Below are 23,824 nucleotides of genomic sequence, written 5' to 3'. Positions count from 1 at the left end.
TCGGAGACCCCGGGGTGTGCTCGATCTGGTCAGAGAGATGTGGGAGGAACAGCAGGACAATTCGACCAATACGGTCCGGTATGTGTTGGATCTGCGCAGACGTCTTGAGTCTGTAGGTCAATGGGCTCGTGACAATCTGCAGCAGGCACAACACAGGCAGGAGACCAATTACAATAGAGGGGCTCATTTGCGCACATTTCAGCCAGGAGATAAAGTGCTTTTATTATTACCCAGCTCTGAGTCTAAACTCCTGGCAAAGTGGCAAGGTTACACGCCGGGTTGGTACGGTGGATTACGAGGTCTGCCAGCCGGGACGAAGGAGGGAAAAGCACATTTATCATGTGAACCTCCTGAAGCCTTGGGTGCAACGGGAGACGTTGTTAGCAACACCCACAGATGACGTCACTGATTTGGGACCTGATCTTTGTGTCTTGGCGAGGATGGGGTCGGTTCAGGTTGGTAATAACCTGACACCAAGACAGAAACGTGAGGTTCACAATCTGGTGGCTGCTTTTCCTGACATGTTCTCTCCAGTCACGAGGCAGACTCATCATCATATTGAAATTGAGCCGGGGACACAAGTTTGTCAAAGGCCATACCGCTTACCTGAATATAAAAGTAGTGAAAGCGGAGATTGAGGAAATGCTCAAGCTGGGGGTAATAGAAGAGTCCCAAAGTGACTGGAATAGTCTGATCGTTTTAATAGATAAGCCAGACAGGTCGACACGATTTTGCCTTGATTTTAGGAGAGTCAATGAAAAATCTAAGTTTGATGCTTATCCCATGCCCCGGATAGATGAATTGCTGGAGCGTCTAGGCACGGCTCACTTTATGACGACACTGGATTTAACGAAGTGGTACTGGCAGATACCCCTGACCCCAGAATCACGGAAGAGAACAGCGTTTTCGACTCCCTTCGGGTTATACCAGTTTACTACCATGCCCTTTACATAGATGACATGGTTATCCACAGTGAGGACTGTCCGAGTCATCTGGGTAAGGTAGCGGCAGTGCTGCAATCCTTGCGGGAGGCCGGGCTCACTGCTAACCCAAAGAAGTGTGCAATTGGGAAGAGTGAGTCGGAGTATTTGGGGTATCGGGTAGGTGGCGGCCAGATCAGACCGCTTGTTGCAAAGGTGAAAGCCTTGGCTGACTGGCCGACTCCTACCACAAAAACCCAGGTGCGCTCTTTCTTGGGACTGGCGGGATATTATCGTAAGTTCATCCCAAACTTTGCTACTTTCGCCGCTCCCTTGACAGACCTAACCCGGAAGGCTGCCTGTGGCAGGCTGGCTCGCAGTGGTGAGGTGTGGTGACATCACGGACCAGGAAGTAACTGAATCAAAACAATGGATGGGCGGGTGAAGCTGAACGCAACGGCGGTCAGCGTATTTAATAAATCAAATAAACAAAACAAAAGATTTAAACAATAACAAAACACAAAACAAAAAGGTGTGATGGCCAAACAAATAGAAACAAGTATATTTTTAAATATAGCAATTGTTTGTTCTCTCTCTCTTTCGCTCGCTCTCCCGTGTTCTCCCGTACTCTCCTCTGTACACTTAACCCCGCAGCACGGACAGCTGCAGGTTCTTATACTCTGGCCGAGGGGTTAACTAGCTGTTAATTATCTTATTACCCCTCGGCCACAGTCTGCATGCGTTTGGTAAGGATGCGTGACTGTCAGCTAGTTAAATAATCAGTAGCTGATCAGCCACGTATCCTCACAGAGTTTTAAATTATAAAAACAATAACAAATGACGCAGCGCTTTTATCCGCGCCGCAAACAAATACAAATAATAATAAATAGGGGCAGGACACTCCGCCACACTGCCCTAAATACGGTCCAGTGGACGGAGCCGTGTCAGAGAGCCTTTCTCGCCTTGAAGAGGAGGCTGTGTAGCAAGCCAGTGCTGTGCAGTCCGGACTTTAGTCGGAGGTTTACCCTACAGACGGATGCATCTGAGACAGGTCTCGGAGCAGTGTTGTCTCAGGAGGTGTGGGGAAGCGAGCACCCAGTCCTGTATATCAGCAGGAAGTTCCTTCCCCACAAGAAGAACTATAGTACCATCGAGAAGGAGTATCTCGCAGTAAAATGGGCAGTCGAGTCACTCCCGTACAACCTCCTGGGGTGACACTTCACCCTCATCACAGATCATGCCCCCTTGGTATGGCTCCACCGAATAAAAGATAACAACACCCGTATCACAGGGTGGTACCTGGCACTGCAGCCCTATGCCTTCAGGGTTGTCCACCGAGCAGGAAAAGGCATAGAGGTGTAGGATTTTCGAATGGACCGGTGGTGCCATTCTGAGGGGGAGGATATGTGAGAGAGGAGGGATTTGGACTGACCGTCAGGTGCATGCGGAACCCTGTAGGGGGTTCGTATTCTCCGTGTATTCCTACGCTGTCAGGCAATGTTTTGTTGACGAGACTCAGCTGTGAGGAAATCGGCTGACGTTCATTGGCTGGGGGTGGGACTACACGGGGTGAAAGAATTAATAAAAAGGCGCTGTTTTGTATCCTCTCTGGCTCATACAGGAAACATAGTGGAGCGTGACTTCACGGCAGAATCCTGAATACCAGAGGCTTTGGAGCAGCGACTCGGAGAGACGGAGTGGCAATTCCGGCGCGAGGCTTACAGACCCGGGGTGCAAACAAGGCACACAGGTTATTTACTGTGCTACTATTTTTAGTTAGTGAGTTTAGCGGGACTGAGCCGTCCCACAGTGTATGAGAGGGTGCAGAGCAGTGCCTGTTCCTCAGGGCTCCCACCACTAGAGGGAGCAACGAGCCACGATAACAACCCACACACTTTATTTTGTAGTTTTTCCTTAAAGTATTTTGTTTTCCTTTTTCCTTTCAACTTTTTACTTACTGCTGCCCCATAGAATTATGAGGCAGCAGTGTGGTGTAGTGGTTAGGGCTCTGGACTCTTGACCGGAGGGTTGTGGGTTCAATCCCAGTTTGGGGACACTGCTGCTGTACTCTTGAGCAAGGTACTTTACCTAGATTGCTCCACTAATAACCCAACTGTATAAATGGGTAATTGTATGTAAAAAATAAATAATGTGATATCTGTATAATGTGAAATAATGTTTAATGTGCTATCTTGTAACAATTGTAAGTCGCCCTGGATAAGGGCGTCTGCTAAGAAATAAATAATAATAATAATGAAGACGGGGCACAATACCATTGTTGGTAGAGTGCCCCGAACTATAACAAAACATCTGCCAACCAAGCTCACCCTAATAAATCTGGGCGCCTGTGCCGGCGTTTCATATTTGAACTTTGTGTCTGTCTTGTGTCTTCCCACACCCTACCACACAGCACTTTTAATTTTTTGAAAGCACAAGCACAAGTCTTTTTTTTTTTTTAATCCACAACAGGTGTTTTAAATGGTTCATTGTTATTTTTTAACTTGACATTGACCCCAGTTTTACCCAGTGTTAGAGACACAAGGAAAGTGATGGGTCAGAAACTACACATTTGTCTTCAGAGGACCGTCAATCAGATTCTTATGTGCCAGAACTGCAGAGGACAGAAAGTGGCATAGTAAGCTACAGTTTAATCAACTTATAAATCTAGGATTTCCAAGAGTTTATTATGAATGGGTGAAATAAATAAATGTACATCACTTTGAGTATGGAGCTATTAGTATTTTTGTATTTAAGTTTTTGGTTGAAATGTTTAGTAATGTATTTTATGTTTAATATACTAAATTATTCTTGCTGAATAATTATAAGAAGCTTACAAGACATTATGCATCAGGCTTTGATTAATTCCTGGTTAAGTAAATCTGATAATTAAGTCTAAAATCTTCATTATCTTGTTATCGGTCAGTTAGTCTTACTATTACTTAATCTTTTCAGGTGTTAAATCCAACATTCCAGTGTATGCTTTAGCTACTTCACTACTGTATTTATAGTTTGTAAACTTATAAAGTAGATTAGCCCTAATGTTTAGTTTTTTGTTTAGTTATTAAGAAACCGTAATTGGATTTATATATATATATATATATATATATATATATATATATATATATATATATATATATATATAACATTCATATATTCTTTTCATTTTTAAGCTAAATAAGAAGATTCTTGATGGCTTTGCTGACTACAGTGATTATAGCCTGGATAACAGTGAAGATGATTTCAACTCTGGAGACTCAACTTCTCTGAGCATTAGTGCAATTGTCCCCATTACTAAATGGCTTTTCTCTGGAGATAGGGGGCTGTCTTTACTCTCAATGTATTGAGTTGTGCAGATCTACCAAAAGATGGCACTAAAGAGCATCTTTTTGTGAACCAAAAGATTCAGAGGGTTCAGTGGTTCAAGAGGCCTCACTTTCCCCATTACTGCAGCTCACCGAGCTAAAATAAAAAGGTTAAACAAAAACAAGTTATGAACACAAAATAAAACAGAAAATCCCTCACCCAAGTCTGTCACTATCATGGTGGGTTTTAAATAAAAATAAAGGAATGTTTCTGTCTCTGTGTTTTTTTTTCCCCCCCTCTCATGGAGCTCTGGGCTCTTTTTTTAAAGGATGTGGCTGTTCCTAATTAGCACCAATTATTTAATTTGGGAACATCCACATTCTCACATGTTTTCAGCAAGGACAGGAATTAACACCATACCTGCCAACCACCACCAAAACACACAAACACACACACTATTTACAGGCAGAGCTCTTGCTCTGCCACACCCCCTTTGACTGCAAATTGAGTGGACTAGGTAGGCTATGGTGGTGCACACAGGTTATCCTTTACAGTAATAATTCAATAAAACAGTTCTGTTGATTGATTCATTGTAAGAATCTTCTGACTAAACGTGGCTGAGTGGCTTTGAAGAGAAGGGGAGAGCGGGGCAGATATATGCTGTTGGTTAACGAATTCAGCTAGTGATACAAACCCAACAGAAAACTGTTGATTTGTTACAAAATCAATTTCAGTATCTCCCATATGATATTTATAATGCACATTTTTATTGCCTGCATGCAGTACCTTACAATTTTCTCTATTAAATGTAATTTACCATGTGTCTGCCCAGTTCTGAATGCTGTCTAGATCATTTTGAATGACCTTTGCTGCTGCAACAGTGTTTGCCACTCCTCCTATTTTTGGGTCGTCTGCAAATTTAACAAGTTTGCTTACTATACCAGAATCTAAATCATTAATGTATATTAGGAATAGCAGAGGACCTAATACTGATCCCTGTGGTACACCACTGGTTACCTCGCTCCATTTTGAGGTTTCTCCTCTAATCAGTACTTTCTATTTTCTACATGTTAACCACTCCCTAATCCATGTGCATGCATTTCCTTGAATCCCTACTGCTTTCAGTTTGAGAATTAATCTTTTATGCGGGACTTTGTCAACAGCTTTCTGGAAATCTAAATAAACCATGTCATATGCTTTGCAATTATCCATTGTCGATGTTGTGTCCTCAAAAGAATCAAGCAGGTTAGTTAGACACGATCTCCCTTTCCTAAAACCATGCTCACTGTCTCCCAGGATACTGTTACCATATAGGTCATTTTCCATTTTGGATCTTATTATAGCCATAGGTTTACATGTAATAGAAGTCAGGCTTATTGGTCTGTAGTTACCTGGTTCGGTTTTGTCTCCCTTTTTGTTGATCGGTATTACGTCTGCAATTTTCCAGTCTGTCAGTACAACCCCTGTGTCAAGAGACTGTTACATGATCTTGATCTTTCATTTCTTTGAGTACTATTGGGAGGATCTTATCCGACCCAGGGGATTTGTTTATTTTAAGAGCTCCAAGTCCCTTTAACACTTCTGCCTCTGTTATGCTAAAGTTATTTAAAATTGGATAGGAACATGTCGACATGTGGGGCATGTTGTCCGTATCCTCCTTTGTAAAAACTTGTGAAAAGTAATAATTTAATATATTTGCTATTTTTTTTCTTTGTCTATGATTTTGCCATTTGTGTCTCTTAGACATTTAACCTCCTCTTTGAATGTTCTCTTGCTGTTATAATATTGAAAAAACATTTTGGAATTGGTTTTATCCCCCTTGCAATGTTCATTTCTATATCTCTCTTGGCCTTTCTAACTTCCCTTTTGACTTGCGTTTGCAGTGCCAAGTACTCTTTCTGTGTACTTTGTTTTTGGTCCCTTTAAACGCTCTGTAAAGTGCCTTTTTTCGCTGAATATTTTTTTTAATTGATCTATTAAACCATTTTGGCCATTTTGTTTTAGATTTAGATTTGTCTACTTTTGGGATGTAATTGTTTTGTGCCTCTAGTACTACATTTTTAAAAAACAGCCATCCTTTTTCTGTGGATGTTTTCTCTATTTTACTCCAATCTATTTCTGTTAGTCTCTGTTTCATACCTACCTTTTCTAAAATTGTAAACCTTAGCTTTAGTCATTACTTTTTGGGTTTTAAAAATCACTTCAAATGAAACCATGTTGTGGTCTGAGTTTGCCAATGGCTCTCTGACCTCTGTTTCAGTTATTCTGTCAATTGCGTCTCGGCACAGCTGCATAAAAGAGTGAGTTTCATGCACACGGGGTTGGAGTTCAGCGTGGAGAACGTGAGAGAAGGGGAGGTAGAACTTACAAAACTAAAACAATTGTACTCGTGTTGGATTTCAGCTATATGATTCTTTCATTCTATGTACTGCAGTAATACCTTTGTATATTGTAATGAACAGTATGGGATTTTATTTAAATATTGAACATGGTATAAAGTTTAATACCACAGTATTTTTACTGCAGTTATGGGTTAGTAATATTACTCCCATGCAATAATGCTTGCACCACTTTTAATACAAAGAGGTGCAAACTTTGCTTTAACATAATATAATCCAGACTCTAAAATATTTCTTATTTCATGAGGTAAATTCAATATCCAGGCTAATATATAGTTGCCTTCAGAACCAATGTGTTTAATTTAAGGATGTGCAGTATATGAAGCTTCAGTGCAGGAATATTTTTTGTCGCTTCAATATGGGCCTGATTCAACCCAAGGCTTGTCACTGGCACCTTTGGGGAGGTTAGGAGTTTGCTCAGCTGCACAAGGATGTTAGAAAAAATTCATGAAAATCAAGGAGATCATTTCTTTTGCAGCTCATCTCAGAACTGGGACAGATCAAGGGCTCATCATAACCTGCATGTCTTCAGACGCAGATGCTTGTCTGGCCTATGATCCAAACTGCTCCAACATTCAACAGACAGTGATGGGAAGATTTGTTGCTCCAATTTCTTAAGGTAAAACTTGTAACAAAGAAAGTAGACAAATGTTTCGGTTTGTGTCTTCACCAGTGAAATCCCAGTTTTATTTAGCTATAATCCATCTGAACTTTTTTAATTAACCAGGTAATTATTATTTATTTTTTACGGTCATCTCAAGATTTTTGTATTAATAAAAGATATTAATAAAAAATATTTATAGAAATATAGAAAACGTTTAAGAGAAAACTACGATAAAAAAACAGATTCAAAGAATATATGAATTTAATTTTCTTTTTCTTTTAAACCATTACATAATTGATATCTGTAACTAAAGTAAATGAACAAATTCAATCTGTTTAATTTTGAACACTTTTAAAGTATAACTGGAGTGTACATTTTAACCTCACCCACAACGCATTTATTTTTTTATGCAGAAATAAACAATAGCTTCTATTTTGTTTCTATAATATCAGAACAAAGACAGGATATGTAACAACTCCCAGTGGCGTTTGTGAATTCTCAGAGGACCCCTGACATCGTAGCCTTCAGGTCACGGTAAGCAGGATGTTGAACAACTCCTTAAGAGTGGAACTGGGAGGACAGCAAGAGACTGTGCGGTGATGACCTGGGGATATCTCAATATCACACAGAAATATACCAGTAATACCAAAACTCAAACCCCTGCTGGGTGAGGGGTATTTTAAAGCCTGTGTTATGTGTTGTCTTAATTGAGATAGTCACACCAGATGCATTTATTTGCACCCAATGTAAAGGTTGCCTAAGCCAATGCAGCCATTTTACTGTGACAATTTACTCATACAGACTGAGCATTTGTCATTGTTTTAATGTATTTTCTACTGCACTATATGCGTGAATTTAGAGTGAAACACAAACAATAGATACAGCATGATTGCCCTTATATCTGAACTGGGGGGCTAGTCCCCACATTTTCCACCCACATCAATTATTTAATATTCCCAGAGCAGGGGTTTTATTGCACAGGGAGTATTCCTGTGCTTCCCCCAGTGACTGACATGCTTAGACCTCGAAGACGATGCTGAGATGATGAAACAGTGAATAATAATAAAACACATGTTTGCTATAAGGTGTGTTTTCAACACATGTGAGATAAACAAAAGTGCACGACGTGTGAGATTGGGGGAATTCTTTCAGTAGCTGTAGCACCTTTAATGGCTCTATTTACAAAGCATTTGTAAATCTGCAATGTATCATTCAGAACTACTAAACACTCAATAGTGTCCAATGCATACATACCTAAAGAAAGACTAGAAGTCTCCTAAAACATTTGACATACCGTTTCCTTTCCCTGTGGTGCCTTCTGCGGTTTTCGTAATTAACACAGCATAATGGTAATGCACTGTTTCAAGCAGATCTTAAGAAAATACAAGATTAATGCGTCAAAGTAGTTTTTTCCCATTTTTTATTTTTTTTAAAACATTTTTTCATAAAATTGGCTGCACAAAAGTTAGCTGTCCATGGTGAGAATTATCTAGTAAAAACACAGACTGGTAAAGTTACAGCTGATTTCGTTCAAACTTTATACAGAAAAATAGATTGCATAAAAACACGTTTCTGGCATCCTTTGTATAAAAAACAAAGAAAGACATCTGCAAAAATAACTTTAGGAAAAATAGAAAGTAGAAAAAGTAACAAAAAAGACATCTTCTAAAAACGATTTTAGGCTTGCGTAATAAGAGGCTGAAGGCACAAGCTAGCATTGCATGAGTAAGATGTTATTATATGCTCAGCATACAATAGTAACAGTAGAAATATAACACCTACATATATTAGTCTAAAACGAAGGCTTGTAGTCATAAAACATTAGCATGCCTTAAAATGCGCTGATGTCCTATATGATAACCAGCATGCTAATGCTGCCTGAATACAGCGCAAAGTGTCTAACAACTTAGTGGAGAGTTTTAGTTTCACAGTTTCATAAACACTACCTGGTCCCTGCTTGCACCAACGTTGAAACAGCGATTTGATTTAACCTTTCTATATCCACTTGTTTCCAAATAAATACTTTTCAATGTGTCCAAATTGTGCTCAACATCTGGAAGTTTCTTTATTTGAATTATCTTGAAGGAATGTGCACGCTATAACTTTTATCAGCCGCTACGAAGTTAAATCACTGTAAAGTCGTTCAAAAAAATACGTTTACAGTTTACAGAAAATTCTCCACTATTAAATGACATTTTGAGTTCAGATCTCTACTTCTTACTCTTATTACTTGAGAGAAACAATACATATTTAACAAACTCCAAAAATAAATCTCCTCAGCTTCAGAAAATAGCATTTATAGTCAACCCTTGTTTCAAAGAACTGTCATGACAAATTAAATAGGTTGGTCTCCATTGTAGGTGTTGTGCTTTTTACAGGAATTCTGGTTAAATCAGGTGCATATTGGTCCCAGTAACAAAAGTGTGCCTCTCTCCAGAGCACTTAACCCTATAAAAAAAGTCTCATTCAAAACGCTCAACTCATATATATTTTTCTTTTGTTTAATATTTTTGCTAAGTCCTCACAGAGGACTGATACGTTTGTCCTTCAAAAAAATCTTTAAGGATCATGGGGTTTTAATTCACCATTTGCAGGTGTCCTTCTGTAATCAGCAGGCACTTAAGAAATTGGCACAGTTCCTTCATTAGTGCATATAGCTGTGGAAAACTTAAGACTTAAGTAAAGAAGTGTCTCTCTAGGGCCGGCTGAGAGTTGTGTAAACTGGCTGGTCCCAGTTGGTTGTAGGGCTGTGAGCTGGTGGAATGGACAAGCTGTTGAGGATAGGCGTTGCATATGGCCGACGAGAGGAATGGAAATATGGGTACTGGTAAAGACTAGAGGGGTACCCGGAATAGGGGTTGTAGTAATTGGAGCTTTGCAGGTCTGTGTAGTCACACTGAGAGCTGGAGAAAGACGAAGCTGTTGTAGCTGTTGTCGCACAGGCTTGGGCACTGTAAGAGCTGTACTCAGAATGGGTGGGAGAGCTGTGGGACAGCTCACTGTAGTGGCTTGGGCTTAGCTGTTCAGTTTTGATGTGTGGCCTCTGCTGGCCGGCCTCGTTGCTTGAGGAAGATGACGTGGTGCTTTTGTGGCTCCAAACCTGAGCTGGCCCCCCACTTCCACTGGAGTGGGTGTAGGAGGCACTGTAGGCCCCTGCGGAGGAGCTCTGCCCATGGCCCTGGTCTGAAGGCAGGGCTGCGTGGCCGTTCAGTGGCAAGTACTGGTCAAACTCGTGAACGTCAAAGGCCTCCATGTTGCTGATGACGTCACTGCTGAGCTCCGAGATGTCCACGTTGCTAAAGTCGATGTTCTGGCGGCCATTTTCGACAAGGCGTCGGCCCTCATGCTTCAGATCGTGTTTGTTTCCATGGTGAAGGTCTGTTTTAGGAGTGGTGGGTGGAGTAGGTGGGCTGTGGGTTTGACCTGTATAAAAAATAAAGCTGTTTTAGTTTTTTTTTTGTCTAATAATAAAATAATAATATCTTTATTTTTATATAGCGCTTTACAGAGGTAGGCTGTGAACTGTGCATTATATGCAGAGTCACTTACAACAGGACATAATGCATATGATTTAAACATTCCTTCTAATGTATTGGGTCTGTGAAAATGGACAAAAAAAGAAATAAGAAACAGCCGAATATACTTTTGGGAAAAAAATAAATAAATAAAGCTTATGAATTGTGCAAACTAATCTACTTTAGTAAATTATGCATTAAACATCTGGCTATTGACAATAGTAACAGTCATATGGAAGCACTTTAAATGATATTCCCTATTTGAGACTGTAAAGTAAAACACACAAAAACACCTAAAACTCCAGAACCCCAATAGATATTTATTAGCAGGGGACCAGAAGGGTATTGTTGTATTAGGCAACTTTTTTTTTTTTACCTCAATGTTAATAAATCTTTCTCCCTGCTGATGCTTATGCTAGATGCCTATTCATTTTAACCAATTTAGTGGTCTGAAGGAGTCAAATGAATGCAGCTTTTGTCCACTGCATCAACAATTATAGCAGTCATGCTGTCGTCATAAATTACCCGTAGCTATTAAAAAAAAAAAAGAGAAAAACAGTTTGTATGTTTCATATGATGTGTGTAACATATCCAACAAGAATAAAAAACAAAACTAAAAAGTAGTTTCAATCATTAGACCCAATGTGTATATTGGTTATTGTGAGGACTTTGACCAATTAAACTGGTGAGACTAGGTAGCTTGTATTTTATTTGACCAATTGAATCCCTCCGTACATATTTGTTGGGATCATTTTTTTTTTTAATTGTTAATTTGAATTATTTGTCCTAGCGGTTGGTGTTTCTGTACCTGCATGTTCAGAGTGATGAAGCCTGTCTCCCAAGCCCCCCATCCCGGGCTCTGCCTTGTACAGCTGCCCGGCTGGGTGGTGGCTCAGTTCTGCTCCCGAATCGGAGTCACTCTGCCCAGCCTTCACACTCTTTCTCCTCCGAGGTTGATATTTATAATCGGGGTGATCTTTCTTGTGCTGGACCCTCAGCCTCTCTGCTTCTTCCACAAAGGGGCGCTTCTCACTCTCGCTTAATAAACTGTTCAAAAAAGCAACAGGCAAATATTTATTACTTGTGATTTTAAACACTAAAATAAGAAAAAAAAGTGACAACCTTAAACATATTAAACTTCCAAAAAGTGAACAACGCGCATTCATTTACCCATTGTGCTGATATGAATAAAGATTTATCACGAACCCAGGGAGAATAGCCTATGAAAATCCTGTACACTGCAGGAGGCAGCAGTGTGGAGTAGTGGTTAGGGCTCTGGACTCTTGACTAGAGGGTCATGGGTTCAAATCCCGGTGGGGACACTGCTGCTGTACCCTTGAGCAAGGTATGTTACCTAGATTGCTCCAGTAAAAACCCAACTGTATAAATGGGTAATTGTATGTAAAAATAATGTGATATCTTGTAACAATTGTAAGTCGCACTGGATAAGGGCGTCAGCTAATAAATAAATAATAATAATAATAATAATTGTACCTTGTAGAAAAAGATAATAAACCCAGAATATTCAAATATAGCGCTGCTATAAAAGGTGTCTTGCATCACATTTGCTTGTGCCTGTTCTGTTTCATTCTTACATTCTCAAACTAAACACAACACAAGGAGCGAGTAAATGGGCACACTTTGTATTTCCTAAAACGGGCTGTCCTATGCCTTTTAATAACTTTAAAATTGATTTGCATTTTAAGCAAGTAGCCCTTTAGTCTATTAAAATAACTTTCTGTACTGCAGTTGGTGTTTATTTGGACAAAACAATCACTTTTAACCACAGAATCCAAACGTATACTGTAGCCTACAGTCAATAAGAATAGTCATTATGTATTTTTAAAAAAATCTCCGTATTTGACATGAAGCGTCCGTACAGAGCCAAATGGTAAAACAGCACAATTACAGTGTCAGTGTGCTGTAACGTATTAGATTCTGTCATGCAAAGAAAACGCAAATAATATATCATGGGAATTCAAAACTAGCTAGACAACAGTCTAGTCTACATAGCAACGCCAATGCATGTCTCTCACAAGAATTATAGATACGATGCACAAGTCAGTTTAATAAGCTTACCGCCACAGTTTCCCGAGAGTCTTGCTGAGCTCTGCGTTGTGCAGATGCGGGTACTGGTCTGCCAGCTTCCTCCGGGCAGCTTGTGCCCACACCATGAAGGCATTCATCGGTCTCTTGACATGAGGTTTGTTTTTCAGGGATCCGTTTCCACGGACTGGCATTGGCACAAGGGACCAGTCGTAGCCTTTGAGGACTTGGGATACCGCGTCTCGGATGCAGGCTGGGAAGCGGTCGTCTTCATCGCTGTCCAGTTTTTTCCCGATCCCAAGGAGTCTCTGGGGTCCGTGCCCGTCAGATCCTGTTGGCGAAGACGGGGCGTCGGAATCCGAATCTTCCTGGGACAGGGAACTAATGGTCCCCGTGGGGCTGCAAGGTGGATCTGGGAGAGCTTTGTCCTGATCCTCGGTCATGTTGAGCATTTGGTGAAGAAAAACCCGAACAGGTGTAAACAGAAAAGTTATAAGATCACTATCACTTCAGCACTAAAAACGGAAAATTAATGATTACTACAGATTGATTATATGCATATTTACCAAAGAAAAATAAAACTCGGGCAAAAATGAAAAAAACGTCCCTTGATTGTTTCTGCAAACTAATGGTAGTATTCTTAAAATCAAAATAATCTCGATTCCAGTAAGTTATAAACTTGGTTATATTTTGTCGGCTCCAGGCGTTTTAGCACCAATGTGAAACAGTTCAATATAGATAGATCCCTGTTCTGTGCTGTACTGCTGGTGACGAGTACGAGCTTGAGCAACTTTCTTTAAGGGTGCTCTTGCTTCGCTCCACCCACTCTAATTGGTCAAGCACATCTATTGAATGTCATTGGTCCTAACATTTTGTGGGCGGAGATTCTCTCAAGTAGCCCAAATGATGTTCATGGTTTATTTTTTTCAGCAATAGATTCTGAATACCGATTCACTGGAGACTGAATTAAACTCATTGAAATGCTCTTGTTTGCAAAAATGGTTACGGGTTTACTTGCTGAGTAGCCAATGGGTTAATGATAAATTACATGTTATATTTTACATCTACTTTAATCGCCCTTTAAGTAGCCTATTCTAATATATCCAATCTATTTCTATTGATACATACATCAATTGATTAATCGTCAGTGGTGATTAAAATGCAATTAATGTTGTTTCAATTCTATCATTTTACGAAAGGCAGAGATAGGAGACCGGTTAAGATGTATTTCCTCATCAGTTGCTACAGCACTGGACCTAGAACTGGGCATAAAGGCTGGAGATAATCTTATCTTTTTGATAGTCAGCTTGAAGCAGACAGACGTGGCAATATACAGTACTAGAAACAATGATCGGGAGAGAAGTGAAGCAGGCAGGGTTAGTTGATTTGCCTGCATCGAGGCTTCTCCCCAGTTTGTGACTTAAACCACATAGACTTTTTATAGTTAATTGACTACTGTATTGGAACCTGTACTTAAGTCGCTATTGATGTCAGATAATGTCATGTTTTAGAGCCGTATCACTAAAATGGAATTATAGCTGGTAAGAGACATTAACACTTTGTAATCAGCAGTGTCTGGAAATGGGTTAACTGATTGAATGAGACGCGTGAGCTCCTCGACTGTTTGAATGCATAATCATGATTGATTACATTTATAATTTAGATTTTTATGTGACTACTACCGTTATGCAATTTGTTTGTAAAATTAAATATTATTAACACTTAGATATGCTAAAACATGCACAATGAACGATACAGTAACCATTTCTGATAATAAAAATATTCCTATATAGTAGCCAATGTACGAATACCATGTTTAACGATGCAAATTATAACTATTGTGTGGGGTAATGTTATGAGATATTCAGCTGACGCATTGCAATAAGCATAATAATACGATATGTATTTGGTATAGTAATTCCAATGGCACTGCGGGCACGCTGTTCGGCGCTGTAGAAAAGCAGCGCTGTGTCTTTAAACCTATCATACAAATGAAATCCGATAGGCTGAAATGTGAAACCTGACATAAGTAGCGTTCTGTGTGTGCCAAGTATGCCATTACAAGATATAACTGCACTTTTTAGGCTTAGTTTACAATTTGCTCATTGGTTTCATATAAACTGTCTACTTCCACGGTTTATTTACATACGCAAAGCAGCAAATATGAGTTGCTCATTTGTTATGCCAACAATATATATATATATATATATATATATATATATATATATATATATATATATATATATATATATATATATATATATATATATAATCACTCAAATCACTATTTATGTTTTGCTTATTAAAAAAATATATGATTTAATAAACTTTTTTCATTAATAGGTGATATTCTGATAAATACTTTGGGTGCATTAATTTTGTCACCGACTTCAGCAAACCATGTATCTTATGTATTTTACATCTGCTTTTATCTGAACATGAACACGTGTTTAATTACTACAGAACTGTATTTGATAAATTCTTAGTCTTACTTTGTTTAAAAATAACACGCTTGTTTTTGTACCTGGAACACCTATTACATAATTATTTATTTTGCTTTACTATTCTGTAACCGTATTGAAAGGAAACACGGCGTTTAAACAGCGTCATGAGAGCTTTGTCTTTTCCCTTCTGCTCTGGAGTAACGTCGTATTTCAGCTGTTATCGGTAAGTGTGTTGGATCAATTGACTTTGCCAGGGATCGTATGGGAAAGGGACACCTGTGGGAACAGGGTATTTAAAAATATCCTTTTTTTAGATTATCTTAAACTGTATAGACACGGATAAAACAAACCCTTTTATTTATTTAATGTCTCTCTCACATTAATAATTATTCCTAAAACGTTAAAAAAAGAAAAAGATTTTCAATCAGAAATGTAAGTATGCAAATGTTTAACTTCGAAAACTTTTTTAAACGTTAAACCTACACAGATATAAAAATTGCATCAACAATATAACCAATTAAAATAAAATATTTAATAATACAAAAAACGAGAAGCATAAGTACATAATATATGGAAACATGAACTCGATAAACAAAAGCCGTCCATTAAACTGTTTAACTAAATGATCTTACACATTGTTCTTAATGTTTTGATCTTGTATGCGTGATTGAATGCGAAACATCCAGTTTTAAAGACTAAACAGACAATTAACAATTGACTTAAAATAAAAACGGCGTAACAAGTAAATATATTATGATAAAGAATCTCTGCAAAAAGTAAATTCGAGGACTGTAAGTGAAAGCTGAGTGTTTAAATTGTGCCTATCAGTTGCTGTGATAGGTTAGCTGAGTGTTTATACCGGTGTGACTGTCACTTGCGGTGATAGGTTAGCTGAAGATTCAACAACAAACTGCATTGCTGCTGCTGAAGGGGTGCTGCGTGTATGAAGTGTCCATGCAGCTTTCTTCAAACTGCAGATTTACGAACCACGATCTTCGTTATTCGTTATCAAATTACACGTAATCATTTTAGTTGATGCAAAGAAGGCAGTGGGTTAACAAAACTAACAGTTTAAAGAATTAACACTACACTAATTGTGTGTTGCTCTGTACAGTTTTACGAGTGGAAACCATTATTTGTGACACCTGTGAGAGAGCATTTTTCTTCCTACTGCCTCTTTATGCAGGAATATATGAAAAGTAAGCAATATAAAATGAAACGAATGAAACTCAGTACATTTGACTTGCAATTTTCTATAAAATAGTTAACGTTTAAATATTAGGCACGTGTTTTATTTACGATAGGCTTTATCCTATTCAGTTCCTTTGTGTATTTGCTTTAATAATTTAAAGACGTTGGCAACACTTCCGTTCACAAAATAAACGCAATTTGGAAATATATTTTCTGAAATATCATTGGGGGAAAAAAAGAAGACTAAACAAAAAAAAAATCTCACAGGCATTTCGATTCACAATAATAATTTTCCACTATATTCTCTACAAGCTTTTAAAAGCGGTAAGGAAATAAAGTTGGACCTTATTTTTCTTCTTTTTAAAAACCATATCTACAGAAAAAAGTACCTAATAATAATAATAATAATAATAATAATAATAATAATAATAACTCATAAGTTGTATGAATGTCTTATCTCTAAATGTAGGGGATAGTTAAAAATCCAAAAAGCAAAATTCACCAAAACCCGAATTGTAATTTAAGTTTAAGCTCCCCTCATAATAATGACAGTGGTACCAACTGTAATATTACACCTTGACAGTGAAACACAATAGTGCAAAAGTAAGCTATAGCACTTGAACGAGACGCTGGAAAAAGATAAGATTATTTTCGCGTACATTGCTCCGCTCCAGAAGGATTCACGTTTGGACTTAATCCATTTTTTCTATGCAGTTTCATTAATCATCCAATCTCTTTGTCGATGTTTTAAATGAATGCTGAATTTATTCTAAAAATGTCATAATGACCCGACAGGGGAAATCATTAGCCATCCTAGTTTTGTCTTACATACTTTGTGACTAATCTAATGGGGAAGCTTATAAAATACCAGAAGCCCTCAACAAATAAGGCATCTTTGTCACCTATACAATGCACTATTATGTAGTTGTAAAATGACAATAATGGACGTGGGGATGAGTAACCATAATGCTGTTTAACTGACATATTTAAAATATTCAAGTATCCACCGGCTACAGCGATGTATTTAATTCTGATTTTAAGGATTCACGTGTACACTGGCCGGGTTCAGCTGTATTTGACTGCCGTTTCAACATTCCAAACTTGCTCAAAATAGCTTATTTATTACCTGTCACAATCATGTTAAATTAACACAAATGTATTCGATTAAGTAGAATAAACACTGTGTGTTAGTTAGGCGTGTACGACACATCATATTGTGGTAATTTTAAAATGTGGAATTCTGCAAGAAATGAGATTTATGTGCTGGCCGCAACCTTTTTTTCTTTCTTTTTTTCTTTTTTTTTTTTTTGACATTTTCCGCGAGAGCACGGTGTCTGAACTGTCATGCCTGGACAGTTCAGGGTATGTGTTACTCTGATATTAAAAACTAGCTTGTAAAATCAATCTTTACGTAAGCTATAGAAATGATAAACATAGGCTATAGTTTGTCACAAATCACAGCAACTGCTAGTGTGCGGGTGACCAGCTAAGATTCAGGAATTAAAAAAAAAAAAAAAAAAAAAAAACTTGGCAAAAAACAAATAAAACAAAGCAAATGGGTTAATTTAGGAGTTTAGACAAACGGCTGACTTTGGAACTTTACATTAAATAGATTTTTTAAATACCTTTTTTTTTTTTTTTTTTTGGACCAGTGCACCAAGCTTCTTAAACTAGCAAGACCACCTGACAATCAACCACCGGCTTTGACAGGTCTATGCTGGAATTTCACTCGGGTAAATAAATACATGAATACATACATGCATACATGAACCCACATACATATATAAACTATATCATTCCACGTTATATGCACGGCCGCGTTAACCCATCACTGGGCCCTAGGCAAGCATACACTTGCGGGCCCCCTACCCGTGAACAAACAGCCACACACACACACATACATACAAACATACATACACACACACACACAAACACACATACACACCTCTATATACATTACAGCCGTTATAACTAGCCCTCCACCCTTTTACAACAGGTATATTATGAACGACTGAATGAATCTGACAGAAAATTAAACTGTAGGGGATGTACTAAATACATTTCAGAATAAAACAAAACTGAAGCAAGCCTACGTTAAATGCTGTAGCACAGCTCGACAATGACTTTTTCCTGATTTACTGAATAAAAACGCAACAGTTCAAACAAGCAACACCACATGCGACCCTCTTGCTCTTAATTGTACTGTAATTCTTGATATGTATTTTTTTGTATACAACTGTAACTCACACTGGGTAAGGCCGTCTGCTAAGAAATAGATAATAATAAAAAAATAATAATATGAAGTTGAAAAAAGGTAATATATAGAAGGGTGCTCAAACTTGTTTTCTAGCGGTATCTCCACAATAGTCCACGAAAATAAATATTAAAAAAACAAACATACCTGTACATTGTTGTGTAGTCAAACACGTTACAGTTTACCGCATGTTTTTTTGTTGACCGGGTGAGTTTTGACGCGCTTCATTAAATAACATACCCTTTTCTCCAGAGCAGAGAACTCGACAATACTTTGGCTTACAGGTAAATTCAGGTGTGACGTATGGTAGCTTTTTGTACCCTATAGAATTCTGCAGCCTCGATGATTCCACACCAACACAGCTGCATGTTTTCAACGATCGCTGGACGTGAACGCTTGATGTTTCTGAACAGTTACATGTAATAAAATGGAAATGTATTTTAAAAGAAAGTTTTATAAAGTTACTTTAATCAAAGGTTTCGTGTATTGAGCAAGTCAGGAGGCTGAACGTACAGTATATCTAAAAAACCAGTGGTGTTAAATGTGCTATTTTATTTTGCTGTAGAATTAGTCTTGTCTTGTTTCCAGCAAGCTGCAGCAGAATTCAATGCCCGTGCTTGAAAACACAGCGGAGCTCGGGCACAGCGATCTTTGAAAAACTGCATCTGCACAGGCATGGAATCTTGGGGATACAGAATACCCCCCACCCCACCCTAGGCAGATGCTTAGTTTGTCTATGCGTTAATCCGGCCCTGGTTATATGAACATACCGTGCTCGGACAAAATGCTAGATGAATAGCTTTTAAAAATGACCATATAGCTATAATTAATAAAAGGCTTATACGTTTAATTTAAATGTACCATTTACGATAAACAATTACATAATCTCACCGTGACTGCCATATACCATACTTTTTTGTTATTAATATTTTTTATTGATTTTCAATAAATACAATTACTATATGAAATTAGTAACAACAATTCATTCACCAAATGTATTATAAGCATATGTTAATAGTACTAGGAGGCTGTGTGGTCCAGTGGTTAAAGAAAAGGGCTTGTAACCAGGGGGTACCCGGTTCAAATCCCACTTTAGCCACTGACTCATTGTGTGACCCTGAGCAAGTCACTTAACCTCCTTGTGCTCCGTCTTTCGGGTGAGACGCAATTGTGAGTGACTCTGCAGCTGATGCATAGTTCACACACCCTAGTCTCTGTAAATCGCCTTGGATAACGGCGTCTGCTAATCCGAGTGTGCCTAAACCCTTCTTCCAGCGCGTAAACCAAGTCAGAATAGTAGTATGTAAGGCCATTTGGGTAAAACAAAACAAAACAAAAAAAAAACGCGTTGTGTAGTACACGTTTCAAATATTCGCTACACGTACTCATTTGGCCCATTCAGAGCACAGAAATGACTACTCTACAACCCGGTTTCTCAGAGACGTCGGATTCAGTGGCCAAGAGTTGCGTCGCACAGTGAAGAACTTATCTGAAGCAGCAGAGAGGAGCAGCAACTGGCTGTGGTTGAGACGGAAAGATTCTGGCTGGGGACAGGTAAGTAAGCTGGGCTGAGTTGAGTGGGGGACGGAGGGGGGTGATTCTGGGACGCCAGAATCACCGTCGAGCCCTCTTGAGGTGTCGTGGGCTAGTCGACGAAACACTGAGGATGGAAGGTGCCCACTTGAAAACCCCAGAGATGTACCCTACTTAGCTCAATCCAGACGGTTGTCATGCTGATGCGCTGGGGAGGCCGCACTTTGGTTGATCCCCGGAGCCAGCATCGCAGCCGTTGTGTGTGCTGATGCGCCAGGGAGGCAAAATAAGCTGATCCCTGGAGCCAGCATTACACTTCAGCCATTAACACCAGACAGAAGGATATCTACATCATCATATGGAAGGAAACGTAAATGGATGGAGATGCATATGGATCACATTAGTTTACTGTAAAGCTACGTCTTAGTTGGTGCTTATCTTGGCGAGAGCCGAGTTCAAATCAGCATGAAGTTTTAACATCTACTCTCGTGTAATGGAAATCACGTGTACCAATTTTAATCGGTACGTGTTCTAAAAAAAAAAAAAAAAAAAATGACACGAGCTGCGTATTATGACAACGTATTCGCTTATGCTACTATGTATGGTGGCCTTTACACCAGCAGCAACTGCACTCTCGATCATTTAATGTAAATTATTGGAATCTGGCCATGATATCTGTCTAAACGTGAACCTGACCGAAGACCGTGGATGATATATACAGTATTTCTGAGGTATGACACAGGCCCGGTTTTTGGGATGGAAACGCATAACAGTCTTGCGTTTTGATTGGTCCATGTCTGTCACATGAATATGTCGTCACACGAGTGAAAAAGCTTGCAGGCATTTTTAACAGTGTAATCAGAGAGAGAGAGAGAGTGATCTGCTTTCCACAACCTTACCATTAAAATATAATGTGGTATTACGTTGTACTGATATAACAAACTATGGGTAATTACATTATATGAATGATCATGTTATGCACGAATGTAAGAATTGGCTTTCTGTGTTGGTGTACTTTTTTCTTTCAAGTAGCATATATCTATAATCGTTTTTGCGATAAATTTTAATATAAAATGTATACACTATTGCAGTTTTGTTAAGAGGATACATTAGTTTATCTCTAATGTAATCACAGTTTTACATACAGACTGCCCCTGTTTTCATTTACGTCGCAAATTCTGGGCCGCTTTGCTTTTCAGATAATGTCCCAAATTCTGGGCCGATTTGGTTTGCAGATAACGTCCCAAATTCTGGGCCGCTTTGGTTTTTAGATAACGTCCCAAATTCTGGGCCCCTTTGGTTTTTAGATAACGTCCCATATTCTGGGCCGCTTTGCATTTTCGAATTCAGCCCAGTTTTGGGGACTCAGCTGACAGCCGAGTTTCTAAGTCATCCATGCACAGTTTACCATAAACTGGATCGTGAATTCATTTGAGAGTAACCCTTAGTACATGAATCAAAGTTAATGTGTTTTTTACTCTCCCCAGAAATCTTTTTTTATTATTATTTATGAAAAAACAGAAATAAAATGTAAATGTTAAAAAAAAAAGTATTTCTTATTACGTGAAGAAACTACATTGCACTGAAATAGATACATGAAAATTTATTAAAGCAGTCGTTTTCTTTATTAAAGGCTAATATTAAAACACATTTTTGGGAAGGAACATGGTATTCCGAAAAAAGGACATCTCATTTTCTTATGTAACGTCCATCAATATATTGTAGTGTTTCAGGTTCTTTTTAGACAGAAATGAGACTGCAACTGTGAGTAGATGAAGGCCGTTTATTTTGACAATAATTAAATAATCACAAAATAAAATCATAAAGTGAGAGAAAGGAGACTGGGAGTCGAAAGTGAAAATAAATGATTGTAGTAATTTTTCTTTTCACCTACCCTTCCCAGTCTTTTCCCCGCCCCTTTTTTGCTCAAAACCTGAACTCCAATTCCCCTCCACACACGTGTACCACCATGCAACCCTGGCACGCACACACCACCATGCAACCCCTGCACGCATACACCCACCATGCAACCCCTGCACGCACACACCACCATAAGACCCCTGCACACACACACCACCATGCAACCCCTACATGTATACACTCACCATGCGACCCCTGCACGCACATACCACCATGCAATCCCTACATGCACACACCACCATGCAACCCCTACATGCACACACCAATATGCAACCCCTGCACGTACACACCACCATGCAACCCCTACACGCACACACCACCATGCAACCCCTGCACGCACACACCACCATGCAACCCCTACATGCACACACCACCATGCAACCCCTACATGCATACACCCACCGTAGCAATTCTTTGTAAATATATTTTCGGGTATTCAGCCCCATTCATGTCTATGGCAGTTTTATAAAACACATTTTCAGTCATATCTCTCGAACCAGAGCACCTACAACCACCGTTCGAAGGGTTCTAGACCAGCCTGAATGTAACATGCCCAGTTTCGTAGCAATTCTTTGCAAAAAATATTTTCAGGGCGTTCAGGGTGTTCAGCCTCACTCATGTCTATGGCAGGGTTGAAAAACACATTTCAGGCATATCTCTCGAACCCGAGCACGTAGAACCACCATTCAAAGTGATATAGACTCAGGGGAGCACCCCAAACCACCCCCTAAAACGGTGTGGTGGTTCACCCAAAAACTCATGTCATGACGAAAAACTTCACTTTGCCAAGCCGTCCTGGCATCTGAACCATGAAAATGGTGACTCCTTGTGCGGGGCCCCATGGGGCCCCATCGCAAAAAAAAATCAAGTTCGTAACCCCCACAGAACCCGAGATACGCCCTGTCAAAAATGACCAAAAACTACCCTTTTCGGGGTCATATCTCCATGACCCCGGGGCCTAGAAACCGGGTTGAACTTCCTAGGGTCATGTCTGGGGGCCCTCTTTCACAGGGAGCCATCCGTTTTCAAATGCTACATTTTCAACAAATTTACACATTTTCAGCATGATGGCATGTCAAGGTTGCATTTCCAATAGCTTTTGAGCTCCAGGTTGGCAAAAAAAGTCTAAACTGGTGTCCTTTCTAGCTGGGGACACGTCGCTTGGAGGGATCGACAAGGGCCCTGAGGTGGACCTCCGTACCGATTTTCAAGTCTCAGGGACCCCCGGAACCCGAGATACAGCACCCTGAAAAATGTCTATGGGAAATCCCATTATAAAACTCCTTTGGGGCAACGCCCACCATCTGGCGGTGGGGTGGCATTTGAACCCGTGGCCGATGTCTTTCTTTAGCTAAGACTCTTGTGCACACAAAGAGTGCCCTTCTGAGTTCATTGGCCCAGGGGTCATGGAGATACGGGTACGATAAGAGACCACCCCCTTCCCATTGGCAAATCCCATTATAAAAACACCATCGGGGTAAGGCTCGGCCAATGGTGGTCGTGGGTCATACGAACTCAAAGGAGCCCATTTTCTTTAGCTAAGACTGTTGTGCATCTAAAGAGAGTACTAGCGAGTTTGTTGGCCCAGGATTTGTGAACTCATGGGGTACGACAGGAGGACTCCCTCCCCGACCGTGATTTCCTATAGCAAAATACATACAAAAAATGTCCATTATATATAAGACCTGAAATGTG

The 23,824-nt window shown here is 39.4% G+C and overlaps 1 protein-coding gene across 1 annotated transcript; it reads right to left on the bottom strand.

The window, feature by feature from the left end:
* Positions 1–8,629: 8,629 nt before the first annotated feature.
* On the bottom strand, positions 8,630–14,158 carry LOC117418606 (transcription factor SOX-8-like). Its single transcript, XM_034031795.3, has 3 exons — positions 12,821–14,158; positions 11,550–11,788; positions 8,630–10,649 (listed from the first exon to the last, which is right to left on the bottom strand). The coding sequence occupies exons 1-3, from the start codon at positions 13,237–13,239 to the stop codon at positions 9,922–9,924; spliced, it is 1,386 nt and encodes a 461-aa protein (XP_033887686.1). The 5' UTR covers positions 13,240–14,158; the 3' UTR covers positions 8,630–9,921.
* Between the last annotated feature and the right edge of the window lie 9,666 nt (positions 14,159–23,824).

This window comes from Acipenser ruthenus, chromosome 13, assembly GCF_902713425.1.
Source record: "Acipenser ruthenus chromosome 13, fAciRut3.2 maternal haplotype, whole genome shotgun sequence".
In the NCBI taxonomy this organism is placed as follows: domain Eukaryota; kingdom Metazoa; phylum Chordata; class Actinopteri; order Acipenseriformes; family Acipenseridae; genus Acipenser; species Acipenser ruthenus.
The sequence above is the reverse complement of the archived record's forward strand: the minus strand, read 5'-3'. Positions and strand labels throughout refer to the sequence as shown.

Bases quoted from the DNA above. Each gene is read 5' to 3' on its own strand.
- LOC117418606 (XM_034031795.3), bottom strand. From the start codon at position 13,239: ATGCTCAACATGACCGAGGATCAGGACAAAGCTCTCCCAGATCCACCT. The intron at 11,789-12,820 runs GTAAGCTTATTA...TTTTTTGAACAG, and splicing joins ACTCTCGGGAAACTGTGGCG to TTTATTAAGCGAGAGTGAGA. The intron at 10,650-11,549 runs GTACAGAAACAC...TTTTTTATACAG, and splicing joins TCATCACTCTGAACATGCAG to GTCAAACCCACAGCCCACCT.